The sequence below is a fragment of the Panthera onca genome, chromosome B4 (assembly GCF_046562875.1).
Source record: "Panthera onca isolate mPanOnc1 chromosome B4, mPanOnc1 haplotype 2, whole genome shotgun sequence".
Taxonomy (NCBI): domain Eukaryota; kingdom Metazoa; phylum Chordata; class Mammalia; order Carnivora; family Felidae; genus Panthera; species Panthera onca.
Window position 1 is genome coordinate 78,066,021 of NC_138345.1, and position 26,329 is coordinate 78,092,349.

The 26,329-nt window shown below is 53.9% G+C and overlaps 1 protein-coding gene and 1 long non-coding RNA gene across 3 annotated transcripts; one reads left to right on the plus strand and one right to left on the minus strand.

The window, feature by feature from the left end:
• Window positions 1-4,689: 4,689 nt before the first annotated feature.
• TAMALIN (trafficking regulator and scaffold protein tamalin) lies at window positions 4,690-12,480 on the plus strand. 2 transcript variants are annotated; one of them, XM_078449848.2, is made up of 8 exons: window positions 4,690-5,049; window positions 7,202-7,251; window positions 8,871-8,925; window positions 9,030-9,132; window positions 10,282-10,375; window positions 10,479-10,545; window positions 10,761-10,827; window positions 11,267-12,480. In XM_078449848.2, the coding sequence occupies exons 1-8, from the start codon at window positions 4,798-4,800 to the stop codon at window positions 11,773-11,775; spliced, it is 1,197 nt and encodes a 398-aa protein (XP_078305974.1). In that variant the 5' UTR covers window positions 4,690-4,797; the 3' UTR covers window positions 11,776-12,480. The 2 variants fall into 2 exon arrangements, with proteins under 2 accessions (XP_078305974.1, XP_060513539.1); XM_060657556.3 differs by lacking the exons at window positions 4,690-5,049; window positions 7,202-7,251 and adding an exon at window positions 7,366-8,747.
• A 3,183-nt stretch (window positions 12,481-15,663) lies between these two features.
• LOC132694357 (uncharacterized) lies at window positions 15,664-24,350 on the minus strand. Its single transcript, XR_009617266.3, has 5 exons — window positions 24,109-24,350; window positions 23,837-23,954; window positions 19,652-19,758; window positions 16,981-17,065; window positions 15,664-16,015 (listed from the first exon to the last, which is right to left on the minus strand). It is a non-coding gene; the product is annotated as an uncharacterized LOC132694357 (long non-coding RNA).
• Between the last annotated feature and the right edge of the window lie 1,979 nt (window positions 24,351-26,329).

Genomic DNA, 26,329 nt, shown 5'->3' on the forward strand with positions numbered 1-26,329 from the left:
ACTGTCGTGCGTGTGTTTTTTTCTTCCCTTAAAAAAAATTTTTTTTAATGTTTATTTTTGAGAGAGAGCATGCCCGTGTGCGCTAGTGCGGGCAGGGCAGAGAGAGAGGGAGACACAGAATCGGAAGCAGGCTCCAGGCTCTGAGCTGTCAGCGCAGAGCCGGATGCGGGGCTCGAACCCACGAGCTGTGAGATCATGACCTGAGCTGAGTCGGACGCTCAACCCGCTGAGCCACTCAGGCTCCCCAAGAACAGTTGTTTTCTGTTTCTCACTGAAACGAGCAAGGCAGGTAAACTAACATGTGCCCTGTGTCCTAGGAGTAAGTAGCACAGGGGTGCTGTGAGGCAGGCTGGGGAGCTAACCCTCCCTTCTTCTGTCAATCTCTCCTGTTTACATAGCTGGGGACACCCCGTCCTCCCCACCCAAGAAGCAAGGTGGTCCCAGGCCTCTGGGCCACACTAGGCCCAGAGGCCACCCGTCTCCCAACATAAACAAACTACCATATCTGCTTCGCCCTTATTCCCAGACCCCCTAGAATCGGCTCTTTGGGCTGTGTCAGATCCTGCTGCCGGGCTGCCCTGGGCCCCAGCGCCACACACAGACACTATCCAGTGGAAACTGTTGGGCAATAGGCGCCATTAGGAAAAACAACCACTCCCTGCCCAGTCAGCTGCCCACCGGCTGTCTGTGCCTCCCTCTGTGTCATGCAACTGGGGGCCCAGCCCCTCATTCCTGACCAGAGCGCCAGCTGAGTCCCAGGCCCTCTCTCTCCCAGTTCCCCAGCTTAGAAGCAGCAGCAGTACCCAGAGGGGAATCCCAGCGCACTATTTATTATTCATTCTCCCCGTTCTGGAAGCAAATGATGATGCTGGAGCGGACATCGAGCTAGACTGCAGAGCGGCCTGAGCTGCCGGAGCTCTCGCCCTAAGTGCCCCGGCTTCCTGATGGCACCCTAGAGCTCGAGCACACGGAGCACGACGGTGGGGACAAGAGTCGGCTCTCCCCACTTCCTCCACGGGGCACTGTTGACTGTTAGGTATCCAGGCCAGGGCTCGTCCCAAAGGGGAGGGGTCTTCCGCAGACCTTGTCCGTTAGGCGAGCCCACACCGCAGGGAGCCCTATCCCGAGAGCTAAGAGCCAGGGCAACTGGAGCGAACGGAGGAAAAGCTGGGGAGCTCTTCTCAAACACAGACTGGCTCGGGATGAGCCACAGATTGAGTGCAGATGTCTGAGGAGCCAGAGTCATGGGGCTTTTGCAAGGAGGCCTCCCAGAGAGAGGTGTCCCAGCAGGCAGGCAGCGTGTGCAGCACGCTCCTCCCCACCCTCCCCTCCACCCCCGAGCTTTAAGGAGCCGCGGAAGATAGGATGGGGGGAGCAGATGCCATGCAAGAGACGCCGGGCTTAGGAGGAAGTCGCGGAGGGTGGGAAAAGGCAAAGCGCCAGCGACCTCGCGTGTCTGGCGTGTGGAGACTCTTGCACAGAGGAGGCCCCTCCAGCTGTCCGCCCTCTCCTTGTTGAACTTCACCTGCAGCCCGGCAGCCCTGGTGGAGATCAAAAACGCAACTTCCTAACTGGGCCAGCGGTGAGACTCCGGAACTCTGTGACCGAAGGGGAGCTTGGCATCTCAGTGGGACACGGACCCTCTTGCGCAGGAGAGGAGAGGTGGGGGATTCCTTAAACCCCACTCAGATCCCGAGTGGAACCAGGCACTAGCCAGACAGCCCTTCACTCTGGTTTGAAGATTTTCCACCCAGAGACCCACGGCCACCAGAGGGCATCACCACCCCATAGTGTGGCATCCTGGGCTCCCCATCCCCTCCCTGGAGATACTGAGGAGATTGGGAGAAGGAAGCAGGCACACACACATATCTCTGAACTCTCTGAACTCTCAGGGGAGCAACTAGCAGCTGAATTAAATAGTCTCTGGAGGCCGGAGACCTTGGGTCTAGTGGGTGCTAGGGCCTGTCCTGCCTCCATCCTTCCCCCCCCCGCCCCCCCCACCACGGGTCTCAGTTTGCCTCCTGTGTTCAATGAGTGCTTGGACCACGTCGTATCGTTGCCAGGCCACAGGGCAGGCCCTTCCTTTCCAGCTCTTAGATTCCAGGACTGGAGGAAATCATGCCACGTGCCTCCCAGAAATTGCATTTCCTGGGCCCACGCTTACTCTTTGGTTCTCCGGAGCTCTGCCTGGAAGAGGGGGAAACCTGAAGGAGGAATGCCTATTTTTTTTTAATGTTTATTTATTTCAAGAGAGAGACCACACATGCCAGCAGGTGGAGGGGCAGAGAGGTGGGGGGAGAAAGAATCCCAAGCAGCCACCGCGCTGACGGCACAGAGCCTGACACGCGGCTCAATCACATGAACTGTGAGATTGTGACCTGAGCTGAAATCAAGAGCTGGACGCTTAACCGACGGAGCCACGCAGGCGCCCCTGAAGGAGGAATGTCTCAACAGGGCTGTTAGACGCGGGTGCCGTGACACCCATGGTGTTCACTTGTCCAGCTTTCAGGCAAGGAGGTGTCCTTTAGGTCATCCCTGGGATAGGTAAGGTGGTGGTCCTTCGCACAAGGGATCCTACAGGGTGCCCTTTTGCTGGTCTCTTCAGGGATACGCACAGGAGTGAAGAGAAAAGAAACCAAACCACTGCCTCCCCTGCCTTTGCTCTCCTCCCCATCCCCACCCCCACCCCCACCCCAGATGCCGTCTGTCAGGAGCAGGCAGCAGACGGTCCAGGGGTCCATCTGTGCTCATGCTTCACAATAGAGTCCCATGTTTCCCCACCAACACCCCCTCGGCCCCTCAGCCGATGGCCACTTGGTGTTGCCCAGGGGGAGGTGGCAGGAGGGAGAGGAAGGGACTCAGCTCTTGGCTCCCAGCAGCCCCCAGTCTACCCTCTGCCCCCCACCCAACAAGCATCCTGCCATCTGGACTTGTGTAATTACTGAGGGGTGGCACAGACCTCTCCCACCCATAGCTCCTGTAGGAGCTGGGGCCCCAGGGATGGGGGGCTGAGGGAAAGACAGAGTCAAGGAGACAAGGAAGGACAGCTACTGAGACAGACCTGGGCACCGAGACAGGAGATAGCCTTTCCTTCCTGTCGGATGTGGCCACTTGCCTCTCTGGACTGTTCATGCCACCCGTCTAACACAGCACATGTATATATAACCAGACCATAGACTCTGTAGCCCCAGTGCCCAGCCGGTACCCGGCATGGATCAGGGCATAAATGTAGGGGGAAGGAGAAACTGAAGAAGACAGCATCACATCACAGCATCACAGCATCTGGTGCCAGGCTGCCTGGCTTTGAGCCTCCGTTCTGGCACTCAGTGGCCTAGAGCACGTTACTTAACCTCCCTGGGCCTCAGTTTCCTCATCCATGAGGTACCGATTTCCTAGGGTCGTTACGAAGGCCAAATGACTTAATACATGTATGTAACAGCACCCACAGAACGGTGTGCACGGCCCATGGTAAATGCTCAATAAATGTCAGCTGTTAAGGCATAACACAGATTTGGGAAGACTGGAGAAGAAGGGGACAGATGGGGACTGTACCTCCCCAGCCTCTGTTTAGTGGCCAATGGTGGGATGCGGAGGCCCCCAGCTTGTGATGCTGACGCCTTGTGGTGGCTAGCTGCTCTTTAGACGCCAAGACTGGCCTTCCACTTCCTCCTCTCACTTCTTATTTGGGCACCACTGACGACAGAGACTTCAGCTGGGCTGTTCCAGTCTCTCCCACTGCCTGGCAGCCACGGTAACACAGGGCGGGGGTGGGGGGTGGGGGGGATGGTCCCGAAGACAGGGTCAGAGAATGGTTGAGCACATCCCCCAACCCTGAGCACCCACTCAGCTCAGGCACATTCCCCTCTCCATGAGTCAACACACAGTTAAGATCTTTCTGCTGGCAAAAGGGGTATCTGAGCTCCAACATCAGGAGCTGGGGGAAAGTTTATCTAGGAGGGACCACTCTCCAGACTCTCCAAGGGGACACGCCAGAACTACGCCCACGGGATCCCGGGTTTTCACCGCTTCCCTCTCCCCTTGACAGAGAAGGGGAGGCAGCCTTTCACCTCTTCTGGGGCAGCGGTGTAGAGGGGAGATCCTGGGCCCTCACTTCCTGGGGGGGTTCTGCACAGTCAGCTCAGGGTTATCTCTAACCTCCTTCAGGGATCTCACCCTTCCCCCTGTACATCCTTTTCCCCCTGCACAGCGCAGCCACCACTCTTCCCTTGCCTAAAGGCTCCTGCAGATCCCTGGATCTCTTAGAATCTTTCCCTGAGCCTCCCAACCTCCTTACAGTGATCCCTTTCTGTACCCTCACCACCAGATTCTCCATGAATCTCCAAAGCCATCCATCTCTAAATTTTCAAATCTCGTGCACAAGCCCCTTCACAGATACACACACACACACACACACACACACACACTCATCCCCTCTTCAGGTATCCGGGAGACCCCTGCCCCCCCCCCCCCCCCCCCCCAGGATGCCCTGCCCCACTCCTCCGTGGCTAGGTTTTCCCCTAGCTGGTATTCGGGTCAAGACTTTCCCCAGCCTGGCAGGGTGTCGGACGCTGTGGGCGGGGCTCCAGGCCCCCCCTGGGGGCGGGGCCTGCCGCTCCAGGGGCGAAGCCACCCGAGGCCGCTCCCCGCCCGCCCCCCAGCCCGCCCCCCAGCCCGCCCAGCTCGCCGATCCTATAAAGGGAAGCGACCTGCCGCCCGCCCGGCTGGCATCTCCGAGCCGCTGGTATTCCCGCCGCGCGGAGCGAGCGCCGCCACCGAGGGTCGCCGGGCGCAGGAGCCATGACCCTACGCCGACTCAGGAAGCTGCAGCAGAAGGAGGAGGCGGCGGCCGCCCCGGACCCCGCCGCCAGGGCTCCCGACTCGGAAGTCGCTCCCGCCGCTCCGGCCCCGACCCCGGCCTCCGGTCCCCGTGCTGCAGCCGCCAGCCCCGGAGCCCCCGGGGACGAGCTGTACGCGGCGCTGGAGGACTATCACCCGGCCGAGCTGTATCGCGCGCTCGCCGTGTCCGGGGGCACCCTGCCCCGCCGAAAGGTGCGTCCCCACCCCCCAATTCCCGTGGCCCCCCAGCTCTAGCTACCCTCCGGTGTCCCTCCCTGCCCCGAGACCTGCTCAGCCCCTCAACATCCCGCATCTATGCCCGCTGACCCCACAATATATTCCTCGGGGGCCACCGGGTCCCCCACTTTCCCCGCCCCCCCCCCCCAGCCCGCTCTTTCCCACCAACACATTTCAGAACCTGCTGTCCTTCGGCCAGTCTCCCGGGCCCCCTCCTCCAAAGGCGCAAGCCTCCCCGCGCCGCGGCCCCCGCCTCCACGCCGCCCCCAATCTCGGCGGCTCCCCACTCCCCACGCGACGCCGTCGCGTCTCGCTCCTCTCCTTCCCGACTCCTCCCCAACACCCCCTTCTCCTACTCGCTCCAGCTGCCCTAAGCACCCCTGTGCCCCGCCCCCTACTCCCCCCCCCCCCCCCCCCCCCCGCTCAGGTGTCTCTAGGCCCCCAGGCCCCCAGCCTGGGCTTCTCTATTTGGAACGCGAAGGCCTAGAGCTGGGGTCCCGCCGCTCTCCCGGACGAGTTGAGGGTCCGAGAGCCCCGGGGGGGGAGGGGGGGGGGAAGAGGCGGGTGGACGAGAAAGTGTGTAGCGCCGCGGACTCCCGAGAGCTCACCCTTCCGAGGGGACGCCCGGATTGCTAGGCTCCGGGCCTGCCGCCTGGCCCTGCGTCGGAGGTGCGGGGCGCGAGGCTACCGCTCCGGGGACTTCGCTGGGACCGGACGCGGTGGGAGGGGTCGCAGGGCGCCCGCGGGGCAGGAAGGATGCGAGCCGCGCCCGCCCTCTGAGTCTCCCCCTCCGCGAGGCTCTTCCTCTGGCCTGGGGGGACCTGAGCGCTCAGAAAGGGGGACAGAAGACCCAGGTTAAGGAGGGGGGGGGGGGTGGCCTTCCCTGCTCAGTTCCCCCCTCCCCTGGCCCTTGGCTTCCCCCCACCACACACAATGAACAGCTTGTTGAGAATTTGCATTTTATGAAAATCGGGTTGAAAGACAAAGGGGTCTCTCTATGCTGCCCAGTCCTTCCACCCTGGCCCATTTGGGAACTCCCCTCACCCCTGAGGCTGGTCTTTGGTTCTGGAGAAAAGAGGGCTCACTTCACTTCCTAGCCTTGGAGCAGCCTGGGGGGAGGGTTAACTAGGGCACAGACCAGGAAGGCCCTGGGCTGTTGAGGGCACACGGGACAAGGGCTGGCCTGGGATGGCTTCTCCCAAAGACCAATAATTTAGGGAGGGAGAGAGACTAGTTTCTCAAGGGCCCTAGGGAGGCAGGAACCCTCAGCTCTGACATCCCCTGTCACCACCCCCCCACCCACCCCCAGCCAACCAAACAAAACCTCCTAATCTCTCTCCTAAGTATAGTGAGACTTAAGGACAAGTTTGAGATCTGTGTTTTTTGCTTTTGTCCCAGAGAGCAACAAAATATATGGCAATGTCGAGAGACACAGGTGGAGGTGGGTGTCGCTGGCCACCTACAGCTGGGATCCACAGTTGCTCCCTGAAACAGCCTGTACTTTGGGGGAGGAGAGTTGGCCCCACTGTCCCCTGCCTTTCCATGTTCAGGCTGGGATTGCCTGCCCCTCCACGCTTGGGGCTCTGACCGCAGCTCCCCCAAGTCACTGTCGGTGGCTGAGAAATTAGGAGGACATGCCCGACTGGCATGGGTCTCTGGAGTACCTTGACAGGCAAGCCCAGGAGACCCCAGCCCTTCTTGGGGAACCTCTGGAAAGAGCCCCTGCCTCAACTTGCTGGGTTTGGGAGGCCTGAGCCCTGCAGACATACGCCCTGAGGACAGAGACTATTCGATCCAGATTAAGAGTCCCCCTTGCCTCCCAACCTGGGAGCTAGCACAGAACCATTAAGCGTCGTGCATCTGGAAACTGGTAGGACTGTGGTGTCCCCAGTCTCAGTTATGGGGTAGAGCCTTAGGGAGAACTGTGGAGTGATGCTGGAGTGGTACTGGGCAGTTACACTGGCAGCAAAGCAGGTGTGGAACTGGGACCCGACAGGCAGGCAGCAGGAAGTGAGGTGCACGGTCCAGGGCTGGAGCCCAGGGGAGGGACCTCCCAGAATAGGATTCTCAGTACCTGCTCAAGAACAGTTCCCCTCTCACCTGCTCCTTCCTCTGTCTTCCCCCGCAGGGCTCAGGATTCCGCTGGAAGAATCTCAGCCAGAGTCCCGAACAGCAGAGGTGAGTCACCAGCACCCCAGCCCCTGCCCTGGTCCAAAAGTGTGAGGTGCTGGGGTGGGGATGGGGGTGGGGGGGGCAGCACGACACCGCTGTCAGCCCAGGGGGTGTCACTCTCCCACCCTTTCTGCACGGCTCCCTTGCTAGGAGTGAGGGGCAGGTGGGGGTGTGGGCTGTGCTAAGGGGGTGGCAGAGAAAGGAGGTAGGGACTTTTGAGTCATCAGGTGTTCCTCATGCCACCCGCAGTCCCTGCCAGTTAGCCCTCCCTGGGGAGATCTGGATCTGGGAGGTGGAGGAAGCAGAAGCCTTCGGGCTCCCCTGAGTTCTCCCAGCCCCAGCAAGCCCCGGGGGCCCAGACCACAGCCCAGCTGGGTCCAGCTGCTTGAGTCTGGCTGCCCTGCCTGCAGAAGTCCAGTCCTATGCTGGTCCCAGCCTGTGGCGGCCCTCTTAGGAAGCATCAGAGGTGAGGGGAAGAAGTAGGCCCTGACCTCGGGCCTCGTGCTGGCCCTGGCCCTGGCCCATGCAGACTTGGGCCTGGCTTCTAAAATAGATCAGCTGACTGCATCCTGCCAGCCGGGATTGGCCTGTTTGGCCCTTGAGCTAAGAGTTGTTTTTATATTTCTAAAGGGTTGTAAAAATAAAAACAGAACAATGTATGACAGAGGCCGAATGGAGTCCACAAAGAAAGCCCAAAATATTTACTCTCTGGCCCTTTACAGAAAAAGTTCGCCAACACTTGCAGAAAACCCCGAGAGCGCGCTGGGGTAACACAGCACTTGGGTCACCCTATTCCCCGCCCCAGCTCACACAGAGGGGGGAAAGGCCTGCGTTTACAGTGGGGAGGAGTCAGGGCCCGGAGTTGCTGTGCAGCATTTGGGGGGCATCTGGGTCAGGCTGGGCACTGCAGGCCTGGGTCTCCAGGGCCTTTCAGCGGCCGAGACTTGAAGGGGCCTTTGGAGGCTGCTTTCACTCTGCCCCTGGCCGGGCGGGAAGGAAGGGGGTGGGGGTGGGCAGAGGAAACTCTGGGCTCCCCCAGCAGGCGGGGATCTGGAGGCGCTCCAGACCATTGTGTCCAGTGGGCAGGCCTTCAGTGCGGGAAGGGGCGGCCTCGAGGCTCCCCTCCCCCCCCCCCCCCCCAGCAGCCTCACATCTGGTGGGCTGGCCCGTCGCAGATGGGAGGAGCAGCTGTGGTCGAGCCTCGTGACTGGCCTCTGGGGGTGGGGCCAGCCCTCTCCCCAAGGCTGTGGAGCCCAGAGGCTCAGGGCTGGGGCCGAATGTGGGGCCTCGGCTAGTCGGCTAGTCTCTCGGGCTCACTAGAAAGCTGGAGGTGTGGCTGAAAAACTCGGGAAGCCCATTCCCTCCAGGGGCCAGCCATTCCAGAGCCTGCCTCCACTGGAGGCGAGATTGAGTCTCCGCGGCTCCGTGGGGCGGAGGTCAGCCGGGGATCAGGACGGGCATTCCGACAATCCGCCAAGAGAGTTGAATTGGCGCTGGAGACGGTGAGCCCTGCCTGGATGTTCTGGAGCAGACCTCCAGCATCAGCGAAAGACCACGCTGTGGGACCTCCAAGCTCCTCTTAGTCCTGACTGTCTTGATGAGATGGCCCCTGTGTCCCTTTGCAGGAAAGTGCTGACTTTGGAGAAGGAGGAGAACCAGACCTTCGGCTTTGAGATCCAGGTGGGAGAAGCTGGGCACAGAGGGAGCGCAGGGTTGGAAGGCCACTCTGACAGATGGCGGGGCCCTGCCACACCCCTGGCTTATGGGCCCCTTGTCTGTTACAGACTTACGGCCTTCACCACCGGGAGGAGCAGCGAGTGGAGATGGTGACCTTTGTCTGCCGGGTTCATGACTCCAGCCCTGCCCAGCTGGCTGGGCTCACACCAGGTGAGGCCCGAGCCTGGGACACAGGGCCCTGGGAAGAGGGTAGGACCTTGCTCCCAAGCAGAGGGGGTGAGAAATCGCTTCTGAAACCCATTTCCTTTCTTCCTCCTGTTTTGAGAAGGCCAAGAAGAATGGATAGAGTGCGGGCTTGGGATCCAGGCAAACTTGCCATTGACTGCGTGACATGGAGCAGTCCCATCTGTGAAATGGGGGCACTAACATGCCTAGGGGTTCCCTAGGCACAGAGCCAGGACCTGTTAAATGGCAGATGTCGCTGCTGCTGTTTTGTCTCCTGGCCGTCTGGCAACCCAGCCTGTGCAGGAGCCGGGGAGGGGGCGACATTCCCTTAGATCTGCTCGGATACTGGACATCAGGGCCTCTCCTGTGCCGACCCGGCCCAACTCTGGGGTACCTGCGTGACGTCCTCTAACAAGGAAATGATGCCTCCACTGGGGGCCCTTGGGATTAGCCAAATCTAGAGTCCCCAGACCCCAGGAAGGGGATTGAGACTGCAAGAGCTAAGCCCCCTTCTAGCACCACTTTCTTCCCTAAGCCCTCACCTCCTTGCCCACTTACCAGCAGCCCCCGGTAGCCAAGTGGTATGTTGCAACTTTGCAAAATAGTTTCATATTCACTCTCCCTCCTGATCCCTGAAGTAGCCACAGTAGGGATCACACGCCCTTTTTATAGATGGGAAATGGACCCGTAGAGAATGTGGCTTGCCCTGTCTGAAGTCAGAAGGTTCCGCAGCGGCACAGGGTGTCAGAAGCTGAGGCCTCTCATGCCTGGGGCCACTGTTAGCTCTCAGCGTGGTGCTACTCACCCTGACCCCTTCCTGTCTCGGCTGGGTCTCATGATAGCCTGTGGGCCAGACAGAAACAACCAACTCTGGGGGCAGGCAACCCAGGGTTGCTGAGAGGGCTCAGCCTTTGGGGACAGTTTCCTGAGGGGGGAGTGGAGGTGTTGGGTCTATGAGGGCCCTATGCTGGGGCGCTGGGCCAGGACAAGGTTTCCACACAGCCATCAGGAGTGGCAGGAGGGAATTCAGGAGCGTTCTGTGTATTACCCCTACCCTTCCTGGCTAGGGTAGGGGGCTGCAATTCTTCCATCCTGCCCCGTGGAACACAAGCTCACCCCCTCTCTGCCTGGCAGGGGACACCATCGCCAGCGTTAATGGCCTGAACGTGGAAGGTATCCGGCATCGAGAGATTGTTGACATCATTAAGGCGTCTGGCAATGTTCTCAGGTATGTCTGGACGCTGTCATCCTGAGGGTTCCTGAGCCCAGCTTCTCTCAGTGTGTCCACACCCTGTGGGCTCACTTAGCCTTTAATTCCCCAACCTCCTCAGGCTGGAAACTCTGTATGGGACGTCAATCCGGAAGGCTGAATTGGAGGCACGTCTGCAGTACCTAAAGGTAGGGCAGCCCAGATAACGTCCAGCCTCCACCCTCTTCTTCCAAGTTCCTGCCCCTCTGGCCCTCACTCTTCTTTTAGGGGCTCATTTACCTGTCCGAATATGCTTTTAACCTTCAGATTTCTTCTGTGCACTGCCTGATCCCTCCGTCTATACCCACCTCCTGCTTGTTTCTTGCTTAGCTCCTGACAGTGAGGCGGGGGGTGTCTCTTGCAGCAAACCCTGTATGAGAAGTGGGGAGAATACAGGTCCCTAATGGTGCAAGAGCAGCGGCTGGTGCACGGTGAGTAGATTGGGGGTGCAAAGGGTCTCTTTCACCCCTACTGATGTCCCTATGCATGCTCCCCCCTCAGCACTCGTGGGTTACTTCCCTCTCCAAAGTGAAGAAAAATTTGTTGAGCTACTGCTATGGGTACAATATTGCCCTGGGCCGCTGCACACACATTTTTAGTTCCTTCTCCCAATAGCTTTCTGAAGGCGAGCGTTAGTATCTTCTCCATTTTACCGATAGGAACAGCGAGGCTCAGTGAGCTCGTTTCAAATGCCTTCCGGGGCTCTTGTGTCACAGTGGTCCTCATAAGGACTCGAGTGTATAATCCCTGTTATACAGAGGAGGGAAGCGGGGCTTAGGCCAGGGGCCACACGGATGGTCAGCAGGAAGGAGCTGAGGTCCCCTCTCCATGCCCTCTGACAACCCTTCCTCGTGTCTTCTGCCCCTGCAGGCCTGGTGGTGAAGGACCCGAGCATTTATGATACATTGGAGTCGGTGCGCTCCTGCCTGTACGGCGCGGGCCTGCTCCCGGGCTCGCTGCCCTTCGGCCCCCTGCTGGCCGCGCCCGGGGGTCCCCGCGGGGGCGCGCGGCGGGCGGGGCGCGACGCGGACGACGCCGTCTACCACACGTGCTTCTTCGGGGGCGCCGAGCCACCCGCCCCGCCGCCGCCGCCGCCGCCCCCCACCCGCGCGCCGGGCCGGGGCCCCGCCGAGGCTCTGGCGTCCGCGCCCCGGGCCGCGCTGAGCCGCAGCGCCAGCGTGCGGTGCGCGGGCCCCGGGGGCGGCGGGGGCGGCGGCGGCGGCGGCGGGGCGCCGGGCGCGCTCTGGACTGAGGCCCGCGAGCAGGCCCTGTGCGGCCCCGGCCTCCGCAAAGCCAAGTACCGCAGCTTCCGCCGGCGGCTGCTCAAGTTCATCCCCGGACTCAATCGCTCCCTGGAGGAGGAGGAGAGCCAGCTGTAGGGGCGGGGTGGGCGGGGGAGGTATTTATTTATTTATTCGTTCCAGCCAGTGCAAAAAGGGGGCGGGGGGAAGGGGCGGGAGGCCGGGTCCGAGGGGACCCCAGGAGCCCAGCGCAGCAGCGGGAGAGGGTCCTTGCCGGCCCCAGCTGGCCTGCCGGTGCCTGGCTGCCTCTGCGGACCGCTGACCCCAGGCCCCAGTACCCTTTACTCCTCCTCCCCTAAACCACAGTGGGAGGCGGGGCAGGGAGAACCAGGCGAGCTTGGGTTGGGAGAGGTTTGGGGGCGTCCATCCTACATCTGGGTCAGTAGTGCCTTGTGGGGTGTCCAGGGAAACAACTCCCCTGGAGGGGAGGAACCCTGTCCCACGAAGCCCTCTCCTCAGCTTTACTTGCTCCTCACCCTTGGCCTGGGGCCGCAATGGCCGATGGCCGGTCGCTCGCCCACCCTCCACACACATACAGAGTTCCAGTTAACCAGCCAAAGGTGCTGGTCCCCCTCCTTCCCGGCCTTGACCCCTAAGGGCTTGGCCCCCTCCCAGGGGCCTATAACTAAGTTGGGTCCTGCCGGGCAGGGGTCCTGGGTTCTCTAACCCTTGGGGGACAGGAATGGGCATGTCCAGCTGGGTGGGGGCAGCACAGACTGTTCCAGCATTTTGCATATTGTTGCTTCTGAACCACAAACTGTATAAAATTGATGGTTTTTTGCATCTGTGTCAGCGTGGTGACTGCCTGGTGGGGGGCAGGATTGGGGTCCCGCATGCTCTGACTCAAACACACACCCTGCCCCCCAACACCTCCCCCAACACACACACACACACACACACACACACACACACACACACACTATATTTTACATCTTATTTGCTTGGAGCCTGCAGCCAGGGAAACAGTCTGGTGGATTTTAACTTACATGTATGAACCTGAACTAGAGGCCCCACACCCTCTTCAGAACTTGGGCCTCTTGTTTAAATGTATCTGGAGCCTCCCTTCCCAAATACCCACAACAGGTGGTGCCCAAGGCTTGTCTAAAGTCCTTAACTATCCCTGTGCAAATAAATAACCGGTGCCTGGAACCCTCAGGGCCTGGGTCTCCCTTAGAGACCTTAGCAACCAGCCACCCAACCTGTGACAGGCCTAACCAGGGACTACTCCATTGTTCTAGGACTCCTCAGCCGTTCCCCAGCATTCCTACAAGAAGATTCTAACTCCTGTGCTGGGTTCTCTGACCCTTGCCTGCCTCATTTTGTCTCCCTTCTCGCTTTCTGCTCTGGCTCCCTTGCTGTACCTGGTATGTTTCAGACCCCATCCACTGGAGGCCTCTGCATTCACTCTTCTCCTAATCAGCCCCTTCAGTACTCCGCTCTGCCTCCCAAAGGCCTCCTCACCCAGTCCAAAATGCAGTCACACCTTCCACTGGCTTTTTCTGTCATACTACTCCTGACCAGCCACAACTGTCTTGACTTTGGGGGATTTTGGTGTTTGCCTGGCTCCCCTCTCTATTACGACACACACTCCTTGTAGCAGAGCCCAGGGACCTTTCCTGTCTCCTCTGCTGCTTTATTTCATGCCTGATACTAGCTCATAGTAGATGCTAGCTCAAGAACTATAGTGTGTGCTCACAGCATCTCCAAGAGGTGGACGCCACCTTTCTTTGAAGTGACCCAGGGCAAGTGACCTGTCTAGGGTCAGAGAGTAAGTAGCAGAGCTAGGCCTGAGACTTGAGGCTCCATGCCAGTGTTCCTCCCTGGCAGTAACCAGCACGCAAGGGGTGGCTTTACGAGGTCTAAGTGGCACCCTCCCCGGGCCAGGCCACCTCCTACCCTCCCCCTCCTGCCCCACTGCACTTGAATGCGCTCCCTGCTTCCTCTCTTGCCCCTGGACCATCCCTTCACCTAGTATTAGGGTGATCTTTCCAAAAAGGAAATCGGATCACAACCCTTCTCACTTAAAATCCATCATGGCTTCCCCTGGAATAAAAGAATAAATTCCAAACTACTTCCTATGCTTATCCATAACATGTTGTCCCTCTGGGCAGACAAATTACAACAAGGCATCCCTTCCTCTGAGTTGACAGCAGCCACGCAGGTCCCAGAATTTGGCAACTGGGAGACTTTGTGCAGTGCACAACCTCTGCAATTGTATTGGGATGCCTTGTAGGAGGCCCTCGGGGGTCAGGTCCCTATCTCTCTCTTCAAGCTCAAATTGTTTCTCCTTCCATGTCATTTCTCATGCTTAAGCCACACTGTTCTTCCTAGTCCTAATCCTCAAATATGCTCAACTCTTTCCTGTCTCTGCCCTTTGCCTATGCTGTGCTCTCTGCCTGGACACTCTTCTTTACAAGACTGATTCCTCCATAGTGACTTCAGCTTAAACACTTCCTCAGCTTTCCCAGATCAGATCAGTAGTTCTCCTGTTCTCATTATTCTTTATCTTGAGCCCTCTAGTTATTTATTTATTTATTTAATTTTCTTTTCTTTACGACACTTAACGCCCCATTGGTGATTATACTGACTTCCTTTGTATAGATCTTTTGCCTTCCTAAGGCAGGAAACTCAGCCCTGTTGACATTGTGCCTCCAGGGCCTAACACTGCTGTGGTACACAGCAGGTGCTCAATAAACAGGAATGCTTCCTTGGGGCCAGGCCAGCAGAGGGTTGACTGGCCACCTCCCCAGCTCTCAGCCCTGGGGTAGGGGTGGTGAGGAGGCCCTACCTCTGCTCCAGCTGATGCTGGCAACTGTGAGCCCCTCTCCTGCTGTCCCTTTGGGGCTGGGTGTCGGCTCCAGCCAGGGTCCCTGCACCTGGCCACCCTCGTTCCGGGGAAGGGAAGACATTTGATTAAGCAAATGGAGCCTCCCTAAGCTCCCTGTTTGAACAGCTGCTCTGCAGCCATGACAAACAGCAGCTCTTAGAGGCTCAGGTCTAAGGGAGGGGCCCTCTCATACCTTTGTTCCCAGAGCCTGGGACTGCCAGGAGACCAGCTGCCTGGGCAGAGGCTAGCACCTTACTGGGGGCGGGGTCTGCAGGGGCCTCCCCGGCTTTTGCCTCCTAGCAGGGACACCCAGCCTCTCTCTGACCAGCCTGTTCCTCCCCTCCTCCCCTGCGGCTAGTCTTGGGGGTGATGTCGGTACCCCTCACCCAGGCTGAAGGGGCTCCTGGAGGAGGCTGAGGGGGTGCCCAGAGCGGGGCTGGATCCCACCTCACAGATGATGGGATGACGGCACCAGCACAGCAGCCTCCTGCCGTGTAGGTGGGTGACAGGGAGTGACTAATGTACGAGCTGCGATGCTAAAAATTAACCCAGGGATCGTGTTTGGTGGAGGATGGGGGTGGATGGGAAGGGAGCAGGGATGGGGAATAGTGTGTGGTTGGTATTCCCCTGCCCTGCCTTCCCTCCTTCATCTCCCACCAGTCTTCTGGTCCTTTCAGTGCCTCAGGGGACTCTGTGGGAGCCCTTCCTCATCCCCAGGCCAGAAGAGCGGTCCCCAATAACCCCAGGGACAAGAGTGGACGCCATTCTAGGTCGACCCAGCCCTGCAGATGGGAGTTCTGGTCTGAGGTCCCTGCAGAGCTCTCTGCGTCTGCCCCCATCTCCTCAGCATGGTGGCAGCGTGCCCCGGAGTCCCCTGGTTCTCCTCCCACTCTGCCCGGGGCCACCACTCTGCTCAGAAGTGGGGGATGGGGCAGAAGTAGCCAGTGCACAGAGACAAGGGAAGGTTTCCACTGGTGGGTGGAGTGGGGGGTGGCAGTGGAGGCAGGAGCTGTACCTGAAGGAAAGGATGAGGGACCCTATCCCAGAGCACCTCTACGTACTGGTACTGTACTGAACACTTCCAGAGCCATCAGCCGCTTAGGCCTCACCGCATATCCGAGAGCCATTCGCCACTGTCCCTGTTTCACAGATGAAGAAACTAAGAAGTGGAGAGGTTAAGGGAACATAGGTGGTACCTGGAAGAGACAGCATTCCCTCATCTATGTTTGTCTGAAGGGCCCGGACTGGGCAGAGGGAAGGCGTCCCGAGGGAGAATGAGGACAGGATGTCAAGATGGTAAGGAACCAGGGAGCCTGGGTGGTTCAGTCGGTTAAGCGTCCAACGTCGGCTCAGGTCATGATCTCACGGTTCAGTTCATGAGTTCAAGCCCTGCATCAGGCTTTCTGCTATCAGCACAGTGCTTGCTTCAGATCCTCTGTACCCCTCTCTCTGCTCCTTCCCCGCTCTCTCTCTCTCAAAAATAAGTAAACACTAAAAACAAACAAACAAAAAGATGGTAAGAAACCATTTAGAGGAGCTAAACCTCTAAGGCAGTGCAACTCATGTGTGGGGAGGGAAAGTGGGAGCATGGAGGGTGGATGAAAGGGGGGACCTGAGGGAGCAGGGTCTGATATGTGCCAGACAGCAGAAGGAGATCAGGTCCAGAGGGATCAAGGCTCCATGGATGTGGGTGCTGTGCTGGAGTGAGGTGAGAACATTCCCATCAAAACATTGAGGGGCTCTTGACACTGGATTCTGGGGGCCACAAAAGGGGCTTGGGCTTGGAGAAGAGCTTTGTTGACACACATAAGAAAACTTATTAGGAGTCATCCATAAACACTCCCATTTTGCTCGGAGACAAAACCAGAGAACTTGAGCTGAATGGCGGCAGGACAAGAAGAGATAAGATAGTAGAAGGCACTTTCTGCTCACCAGTCAGTCACTCCTAAAATTGGGGAAGTGAGAGGCTTTGGGACTCCCCAAGGGTCAGGAGAAATGCCAGGCTGTCTAGTTGGGAGGCTGCTTGGCCCTGCAGTGATGGCGGGATGGGATGGCCTAGAGGAAGGAGGAATGGGCTGAGGGAAGTGAGAGAGAAAAGACCTTGAGGTTGAGAAGGCAGGGGACCAAGGAGGGCTCCTCCATGCAATGAAATGGCCAGAGTAGAGGTGTGCCTGACCCCTGGTGGTGGCCTCAGAACACTGCATCTCTCTTGGCCCTGACCTTAACAGGCACCAGATCTGGCAGAAGGGGGGTGCCCCATCAGCCTAGTGCCCTGCCCCACAAAGTGGAGTCTCCTCTGAATCACACAACCCATCTGAAGCTCTCTGCCATCTGAATTTGCCCAGCACTGAGTAGGCATTCAAACAACATCGATTGAAGGCACGTGTGTCTGAATGAATGAATAATGCATTCGGAACTTACAAATGATCAAACTTAATTTATTTCAACCAACATACCTTCTCTGCGTGGAACCCCACTTAGTCTGAAGGCTTAGAGACTGGGCTGGAGTGGGGGAAGTGGGGAGGAATCACATCTGCTGACCTGCAAGACACAGAATTTTTACCATAAGGGAGACCTCCTAAACTTCAGTGACTGTTTCGTTCCTGGAATTTATAGAACACACACATTTATGCAAAAAGTAAAAATTATGGAAAAGAAGGGGTGCTAATTAGTAACAAGAAGACACGTAAGAATAAATCTCATTGGAAAAGTAAATATATACTAAAGGTAGTAGATTAATTATAAAGCTAGTGTGAAGGTTAAAAGACAACAGTAGTAACAATAACAATGATTACAATAATCAGGTAAGGAAGGGACACAAAGGTAAAAAGATGTAAAACGAGGCATCAAAAACAAAGTGTAGGTGGGGGGAGAGTAAACATTTTGAGCATTAGAATGGGATCAAGCTTAAGTTATCTCTTTAAAATGTTGTGATACGTAAGCCTCATGGTAACCACAAAGCAAAAAACTATAGGAAATACACAAAAAATAAAGAGAAGGGAACATAAGCATACCATAAAGAAAGTCATTAAGCCACAAAGGATAAGATCAAGAGAAGAAGAAAGGAACAGAGAGGAATTACAAAAACAGCCAGAAAACAATTAACAAAATGGTAAGAAGCACATACCTATCCATAATGACTTTAAATGTAAATGGACTAAATTCTCCAATCAAAAGACATACAGTGGCTGAATGAATTAAAAAAAACAAGACCCATCTATATTCTGCCCACAAAAGACACACTTTATTTATTTATTTTAAAATTTTTGAGAGAGAGCATGCATGTCCCTGCAAGTGTGGGAAGGGCACAGGGAGAGGGACGCTCAACTGACTGAGCCACCCAAGCACCCCAAAAGACATACTTTAAAATTTTTTTTTAATGTTTATTTACTATTGAGAGAGAGACAGAGAGAGACAGAGAGACAGAGCATGAGCAGGGGGAGGTACAGAGAGAGAGGGAGACACAGAATCTGAAGCAGGCTCCAGGCACTGAGCTGTCAGCACAGAGCTGGACTCGGGGCTTGAACTCACAAACCGCGACATCATGACCTGAGCCGAAGTTGGTTGCTCAACCAACTGAGCCACCCAGGTGCCCCATCAAGAGACATACTTTAGATATAAGAACAATACAGGCTGAAAGTGAAGGAATGGAAGAAGATATTTCAGGCAAATGGAAACCAAAAGAAAGCGGGGCGCCTGGGTGGCGCAGTCGGTTAAGCGTCCGACTTCAGCCAGGTCACGATCTTGCGGTCCGTGAGTTCGAGCCCCGCGTCAGGCTCTGGGCTGATGGCTCGGAGCCTGGAGCCTGTTTCCGATTCTGTGTCTCCCTCTCTCTCTGCCCCTCCCCTGTTCATTCTCTGTCTCTCTCTGTCCCAAAAATAAAAAAAAAAAAAAAAAAAAAAAAAAAAAAAAAAAAAAAAAGAAAGCTGGAGTAGCTATGCTTATATAAGACAAAATATACTTTATTTTTTTTATTAAAATTTTTTTAATGTTTTATTTATTTTTGAGAGAAAGAGAGAGATACAGAGTATTAGCAGGGGAGGGGCAGAGAGAGAGGGAGGCACAGAATCTGAAACAGGCTCCTGGCTCTGAGCTGTCAGAGCCTGACACAGGGCTTGAACTTGTGCACTGTGAGATCATGACCTGAGCCGAAGTCAGATGCTTAAATGACTGAGCCAACCAGGCGCCCCCAAAATAGACTTTAAAACAAAGACTGTAATAAGACATAAAGAAGGCTGTTACACCATGATAAAGGTGTCAGTCCAACAAGAGGATGTAACAATTGTAAATATTAACACACCCAACACAGAAGCACCTAAAAGTATAAAGCAAATATTAATAGACCTAAAGGGAGAAATTGACAGCAATATAATAATAGTAGGGTTTTTTTTTCTTTAACGTTTATTTATTTTTGAGACAGAGAGAGACAGAGCATGAACAGGGGAGGGGCAGAGAGAGAGGGAGACGCAGAATCTGAAACAGGCTCCAGGCTCTGAGCTGTCAGCACAGAGCCCGACGCGGGGCTCGAACTCACGGACCGTGAGATCATAACCTGAGCCAAAGTCAGACACCCAACCAACCGAGCCACCCAGGCGCCCCTAGTAGGGGGTTTTAATACCTCATTTACATCAATGGGTAGATAATCCAGATATAAAATCAATAAGGAAACAGTGGCCTTAAATGATATGTTAGACCAGATGAACTTAATGGATATTTAGAGAACATTCCACCCAAAAGCAACAGAATACACATCTTCTCACATGCACAAGGAACATTCTCTAGGACAGATGATATGTTAGACCACAAAACAAATCTTAATAAGTTGAAGAGAACTAAACTCATATCAAGCGTCTTTTCTGACCATGATGGTATGAAATTAAAAATTAATTACATGAAGAAAGCTTAAAGATTCACAACTATGTGGAGATCAAACAACATGCTACTGAACAACCAGGAGGCCAAAGAAAAAGTCAAAGGAGAAATAGGGGTGCCTGACTGGCTCAGTTGGAAGAGTGTGCGACTCTTGATCTTGGGGTTGTGGGTTTGAGCCCCACGTTGGGTCCAGAGATTACTAAATAAATAAATAAATAAACTGAAAAAGGAGAAATACAAAAAAAAAAAAAATACCTTGAGGGGCAGCTGGCTGGCTCCTTTGGTAGAGCTTGTGACTCTTGATCTCAGGGTCATGCGTTCAAGCCTCACGCTGGGTGTGGAGCTTACTTAACAAAAAATACCTTGAGACAAATGAAAATGGAAATAGAATATACCAAAATTTATGGGACGCGGCAAAAGCAATTCTAAGAGGGAAGTTCATAGTCATAAATGCCTACCTCAAGAAACAAGAAAAGCCTCAAATAAATAACCTACCTTGATACCTCAAGGGCCTTAAAAAAGAACAAATGAAGCCCAAATTTAGTAAAGAAAGGAAATAACAAAGACTAGAGAAGAAATAAATGAAACAGAGACAAAAAACCCAATAGAAAAGATCAAGAGCTGGTTCTTTGAAAAGATAAACAATATTGACGGGCGCCCGGGGGGTTCAGTTCCTTAAGTCTCTGACTTTGGCTCAGGTCATGATTTCATGGTTCGTGGGTCTGAGCCCGACACTGGGCTCTCTGCTGCCATCGCAGAGCCTGCTTCAGGTCCTCTGTCTCCTTATCTCTGTGCCCCTCCCCCACTTGCTCATGCTCCCTCTCTCAAAAATAAGTAAACGTTAAAAAAAACCAACATTGGGGCCCCTGGGTGGCTCAGTCGGTTAAGCGTCCAACTCTAGCTCTTGACTCGGGTCATGATCTCCTGGTTCATGAATTCAAGCCCCCTGGCAGGCTCTGTGCTGACACTGTGGAGCCTGCTTAGGATTTTTTCTCTCTTCCTCTCTCTCTGCCCCTCCCCTGCTCATGCTTTCTCTCCCTCTCTTTCTCTTGAAAATAAACAAACAGTAAAAACATAATACGGACAAACCTTTAGCTAGACTCACCAAGACAATAAAAAGAGAGGAGTCCAATAAATGGAAACAGAAATGAAAGAAGAGATGTTACAAGTGACCCCACAGAAATGCCAAGGCTCAGAAGGGACTACTATGAACAATTCTATGCAATGAACTAGACAACCTAGAAGAAGTGGTCACATTCCTAGAAACTCACAACCTACCCAGACTGAGTCATGGTGAAACAGAAAATCTGAACACACTGATTACCAGCAAAGGGATTAAACCAGTCATCCAAAACCTCCCAACAAACAAAAGTCCGGGACCAGAAACCCTCACTGGTGAATTCTACCCAGCATTCAAAGAATTAATATCCATCTTTCTCAAATTCTTCCAGAAAATACAAGAGGGGAATTCTGAGCACAGTTTACAAGGCCAGCCTTACCCTGATGCCAAACCAGACGTAAATGCCACAAACCAAGGAGATTCCAGGCCAATATCCCTGATGAATACAGAGGCAAAAATCCTCAACCAAACATTAGCAAACTGAATGCAACAGTACGTTAAAAAGAGTCATACACCATGATTATGTGGGATTTATTCCAGGGATGCAAGGATGGTTCAACATCCACAAATTAGTTAACGCAATACACCACATAAACAAAATGGGGGACAGAAATCACCTGATTTTCTCAACAGATAGATGCAGAAAGAGCAATTGACAAAGCTCAACATCCATTTATGACAAAAACTGTGAACACGATCAGTACCTCAACACAATAAAGGCCACGTATGAAAAAACCCCACAGGTAACATCATACTCAACAGTGAAAAGCTGAAAGCTTTTCCCCCGAGATCAGGAATATGACAAAGATACCTACTCTTGCCCCTTTGACTTAACATATTATTGGAAGTCCTAGTCAAGAGCAATTCAGCAAAATAAAGAAAAATGTATCCAATTGGAAAGGAAGGGATAAAAACTGTCAGTACCTGTGGATGACATGGTATTACACACAGAAACCCAAAAGACTCCATCCCCAAACTGTCAGAACTAATAAATAGATTCAGTGAGGTTGCAGGATACAAAACGAAGACACAAAAATCTGTTGTGCTTCTAAACACTAATGAACTGTCAGAAAGAGAAATTAAGAAAATAATCCCGTTTGCAATTTCATCAAAAAGAATAAAGTGCCTGAGAATAAATCTAACCAAGGAAGTGAAAGATCTGTATGTTGAAACCCACGAGACATGAATGAAAGAAACTGAAAAAGACGAGTAAATGGAAAGATATTCCACGCTCATGGATTGGAAGAATTGTATTGGTAAAAGGTCTGTACGGCCCCAAACAACGTACAGATTCGGTGAATCCGATATCAAAATTCCAACGGTGTTTTTCACAGAAATGCAACACTCCTAAAATCTGTATGGGATCACAAAAGACCCCAAATAGCCAAAGCAATCTTGAGAAAGAACAAAGTTGGAGGCATCACTCTCCCTGATTTCAAACTATATTACAAAGCAATAGGAACCCAAACAGTGCGGTACTGGCATAAAAACAGACACATGGATCAACAGAACAGAATAGAGAACTCAAGGCATAAGTCCACGCATAGGTGGTTAATTAGTTTACTACAAAGGAGCCAAGAATGTTTTTCAGCAGAGAAAGGACAGCTGTTTCAAAAATGGTGCTGGGAAAACTGGAAAGCCACATGTAAAAAACTAAAAATGGACCTCTCTCTTACACTGTACACAAACATTAACTCAGAATGGACTAAGATATGAACATAAGACCTGAAACCACAACACTCCTAGAAGAAAACTTAGGCGCTAAGCTCCCTGACATAGCTCTTGGCGAGGATCTGACACCGAAAACAAAAGCGACAAAAGCAAAAATAAATACGTGGGCCTGGCCACATCAAACTGAGAAGCTTCTGCCCACGAAGGAAACCATTAACAACATGAAAAGACAACCTACGAAATGGGAGAAAATAGTTACAAATCATGTATCTAACGATGGGCTAATATCCAAACTATATACAGAACTCATATAATCCAATAGCAAAAAAACCCCCCGAAATCCAGTTTAAAAACGGGCAGAGGATCTGAACAGACATTTTTCCAGAAAAGACACGCAGATGGCCTACAGACACATGAAGAGATGTGCAACAGCACGACTCCTCAGGGAAATGCAAATCAAAACCACAGTGACCATTTGAGACAACATGGATGGAGGTCAAGGGCATTATGCTAAATGAAGTAAGTCATACAGGGAGAGACAAATGTGGTAGGATCTCGCTTAGATAAGGAATCCCAAGCAAAAACAAAAACAACCCAAGCTCACAGGTACAGATAACTGGTGGTTGCAAGAGGCAGGAGATGGGAGGTGGGAGAAATGGGTGAACTGTTTTGATTTTCTTTTCTTTTTTTTTTTTTTTTTTTTTTTTTTTTTTAGTTTAAATAAGTTAAACAAAACTCTTCCTACAAAGTAAAAATTAGGCAAATTCTGGCCCTCTGGGCCTCTTTCCCCTATGCTCCCCTGCAGAGTCACTTGAAAGCCGCCCCCCCTCACAGCTGGTGAAGTCCATGCAGCACCGGCCCCACCCTCCCCCACCAGAGTGACAGGCCACCTAGGTCCCAGCACACTAGCATATTCAGCTCTCTCCAAATCTCACTCTGATTGAAAGCCTGGCGCTAACCCCACTTTCTGGGAAACTCGTCTCTGGTTAAGTGAATGTAAGGCCAGTGATGACCAACTACAGCAACAAATCACCCGCGAGACATTTAAAAGTAGCCAGGACCCTGCTCCTTCCCTTAAGGTTCTGATTCAGGCGGCTGAAGCTTCCATATTTTAAAAACGATCTTTATGTTCAATAAAGAATTACTGAACACAAGTTGACTGAAGTCGACTCTAGAGACCTCTGAGCTCCCTCCCAGCTAGAACCTTGGCACTCCAAACACGGACAGAACTCTGGTTCCCCTGAGGTCCTATCATCCACAGGGAGCTGATGACCTGTGCCTCCCACTGACACTTTCTGGCCCGTGGTGTGGTGGCGGCTCCCCCATTGACTCGGAGCTCTTGGAGGGCAGGGAGATCCCGTTGGAGACCCGTGTGTCCCCATCTTGGCTGGAGCGGCCGTTGGCACACAACAGAGGTATCCGGGACCTGCTGGCTGTGTGTGGCCAGAGCTCAATGGGGAAGGGGAGGGGAGCGGAGACCCCAGCCCGAGAAGCTGGCAGGCTAGGTCTTCCCTGCAGCTGCTCCTCAAAGGTTCTGGTCTAGACCAATAGTTGGGGATTGGCAGGGGGAAGATCAGACCGTGAGCTGGGTGCCACTTCAGTCCACCAACTGGAATCAGCGGGGCGCCCCCCTCCCCACCCTCGCCTACCCTGAAGCTGAGAGGCTGAGGGCTGATTTTGCAGAGGCAGGTTCCAGCTTGGGGGTGCAGCCACCATTAGCTGGGGTAGGGGTGGAGACGGGGACTCTGGGTTGTGTTTGGCTGGAAGCTGGAAGGGAAGCAGGTGGCAAAGCTTGAGTGAGTAACCGCCTCCCCAGAGCAGCAAATCTTGCCGCCCCAGGAAGTCCCACAGACATTCTGCACCCCCTCCCCCCGCCCACGCCGGGACCTTCTCCTGGCAAACGCCCACCCGAGCTCCGCACCTACAGCTCGCTTTACGCGCTTGCTCTTCCGGCGCAGACGCGCGGCGCCCCAGCACACTTGACCCCGTTGCAGACACCCACACCGTGCCCCGGACAACCTCTCCGGCGGATTCTCCCTTATTCTCTTGCCACACCCCACCCGCCGCCCATCCTCTCGCCCTTCAGACCCTTTAGAAACCCGGGAAGGGTCCCTGTGGCTCCCGGGTCCCGGGAGGGGCCGGGCCGAGCCGGGCCGGGGGCGTGGCCTGGGCAGGTTTGCGGAGCTCTGGGGTACTATCGCCCTCTGCTGGGCAGACTTGGGAATTGCTTCACCTCTCTGTCGTAGGGTATTTTTCCTGCCCCCTTGGCCACCTGGTTTTGGACCTTCCTTGACCTCTCTGCCATCTCTGTTCTTTCCTTGACCTGACCCCTGGAGAACTTCGAATATGTAGGTGTCGGTCCTAGTCCCGGGTCTGTCACAGGCTAGGCTCGGGTTTCTTCCCGGCGATAGCAGTCATGAAGACCAAATGCAGGACAGTGAAAGAAGACACTTTGTAAACCGAAAGGGAGCATCTGGGTAAGAGGTGTGGCTGTTGTTAATGCTAAGGGTAGTCTCTCATACTTTCTGGGGTGTGGATCCGGGGGGGGGGGCATGTCCCCCCCGTCCTTGGCCCACAGTGGAACTAGAGGCACACATCTCTAGGGATCATCACATTTTGATATATTGCCTTTCCGTCTTTATCCCCATATAGAGAAGCAAATATATATATATGTATACATATATATATATATGTATATATGTATACATATATATATATGTATGTGTATATATATATATATATATATATATATATATATATGTATTTTTTAAAAATACAAATGTGACCATACTCTACATGCAGTTTTATGTCTGGTCCCCACCCCCCCAAGTGCACAAGTCATGGTTAAAAGCCTGGATTCTGAAGTCAGACAAACCTGGATTCAAGTCCCCCTGTCCTTAGGCAAACCACATAACCTCTACCTTTCTCAGCCTCAGTCTCCTCATCTACAAAGTGGTGCTGGGGCACCTGGGTGGCTCAGTCGGTTGAGCGTCCGACTTCGGCTCAGATCATGATCTCACAGTTTGTGGGTTCGAGCCCCACGTCAGGCTCTGTGCTGACAGCTCGGAGCCTGGAGCCTGCTTCCGATTCTGTGTCTCCCTCTCTCTCTGCTATTCCCCTTCTCACATGCTGTCTCTCTCTCAAAAATAAATAAAGGTTAAAAAAAATTTTTTTAATAAATAAAAACACAAAATGGTGCTAATGTGGGGAATACACACTTCACAGCCCCTGGGCATTTCCAGCTCAGCATATGTTAGCAGGTGTTATCTCATGCTTGTATTTTGTTTTGTTTTCAATGTTTATTTATTTATTTTGAAAGAGAGTGAGTGCATGGGTCCATGAGTGCACAGTGGGGGAGGGGCAGAGGGAGAGGGAAACAGAGAATCCCAAGCAGGGTCTGCACTATCAGCACAGAGCCTGACACGGGGCTGGATCCCACAAGCCCTGACATCATGACCTGAGCAGAAATCAAGAGTCAGACGCTTAACCGACTGAGCCACCCAGGCGTCTGTCATGGCTTGTATTTTGAGCAAGACTCTTCTCCAGCCCCGTGATTCTCAGTGTGCAAGATGTTCTCCCTTCTACAGGTGCCATCACGGTAAGAAAGGGAGATCTCCATCTCTGAGCTTGCCCCCATCCCAGCATTGCTCTTGGACACATGGGACTCATTATCCTTCAAGCACACTCAGAATTCCCCTTCTTAGTGAACTGCAACTGCCCTCTGCCTTGCTGGCCTTTTCCCCCAGGTTAGGGCTCCTTCCCTCCCTTCTCTGGGGTTCCTACTACCTGTTGCCTCCGCAGAGAAGCCTCTCTGACTGTTCCTTTAAAATCGACAGCCTTAGTCATTTTCTAGCCACTTACCTGCCCTGTCTGTCTTCATAGCACTTCTCAGTATGAGGCATTATGTTATATATGTTTTTATCAGTATCTCCCCTTTCCCCGACGATATATGTCCAAGGAAAGTAGAGACTTTCTGAGTTTATTTCTTGCCCATCTCTGCGGTTCCTACAAGACTGCCTGGCACGTAGTAGGCCCTGGATAGACTGTTGTCTGAATATGAATAAAACCACCACTCACCTTTCTCCCTTCAGAGGCAACAGTTTCCTAGAGGCCACTTGTGTCCAGCAGAGGGCGCCACCACA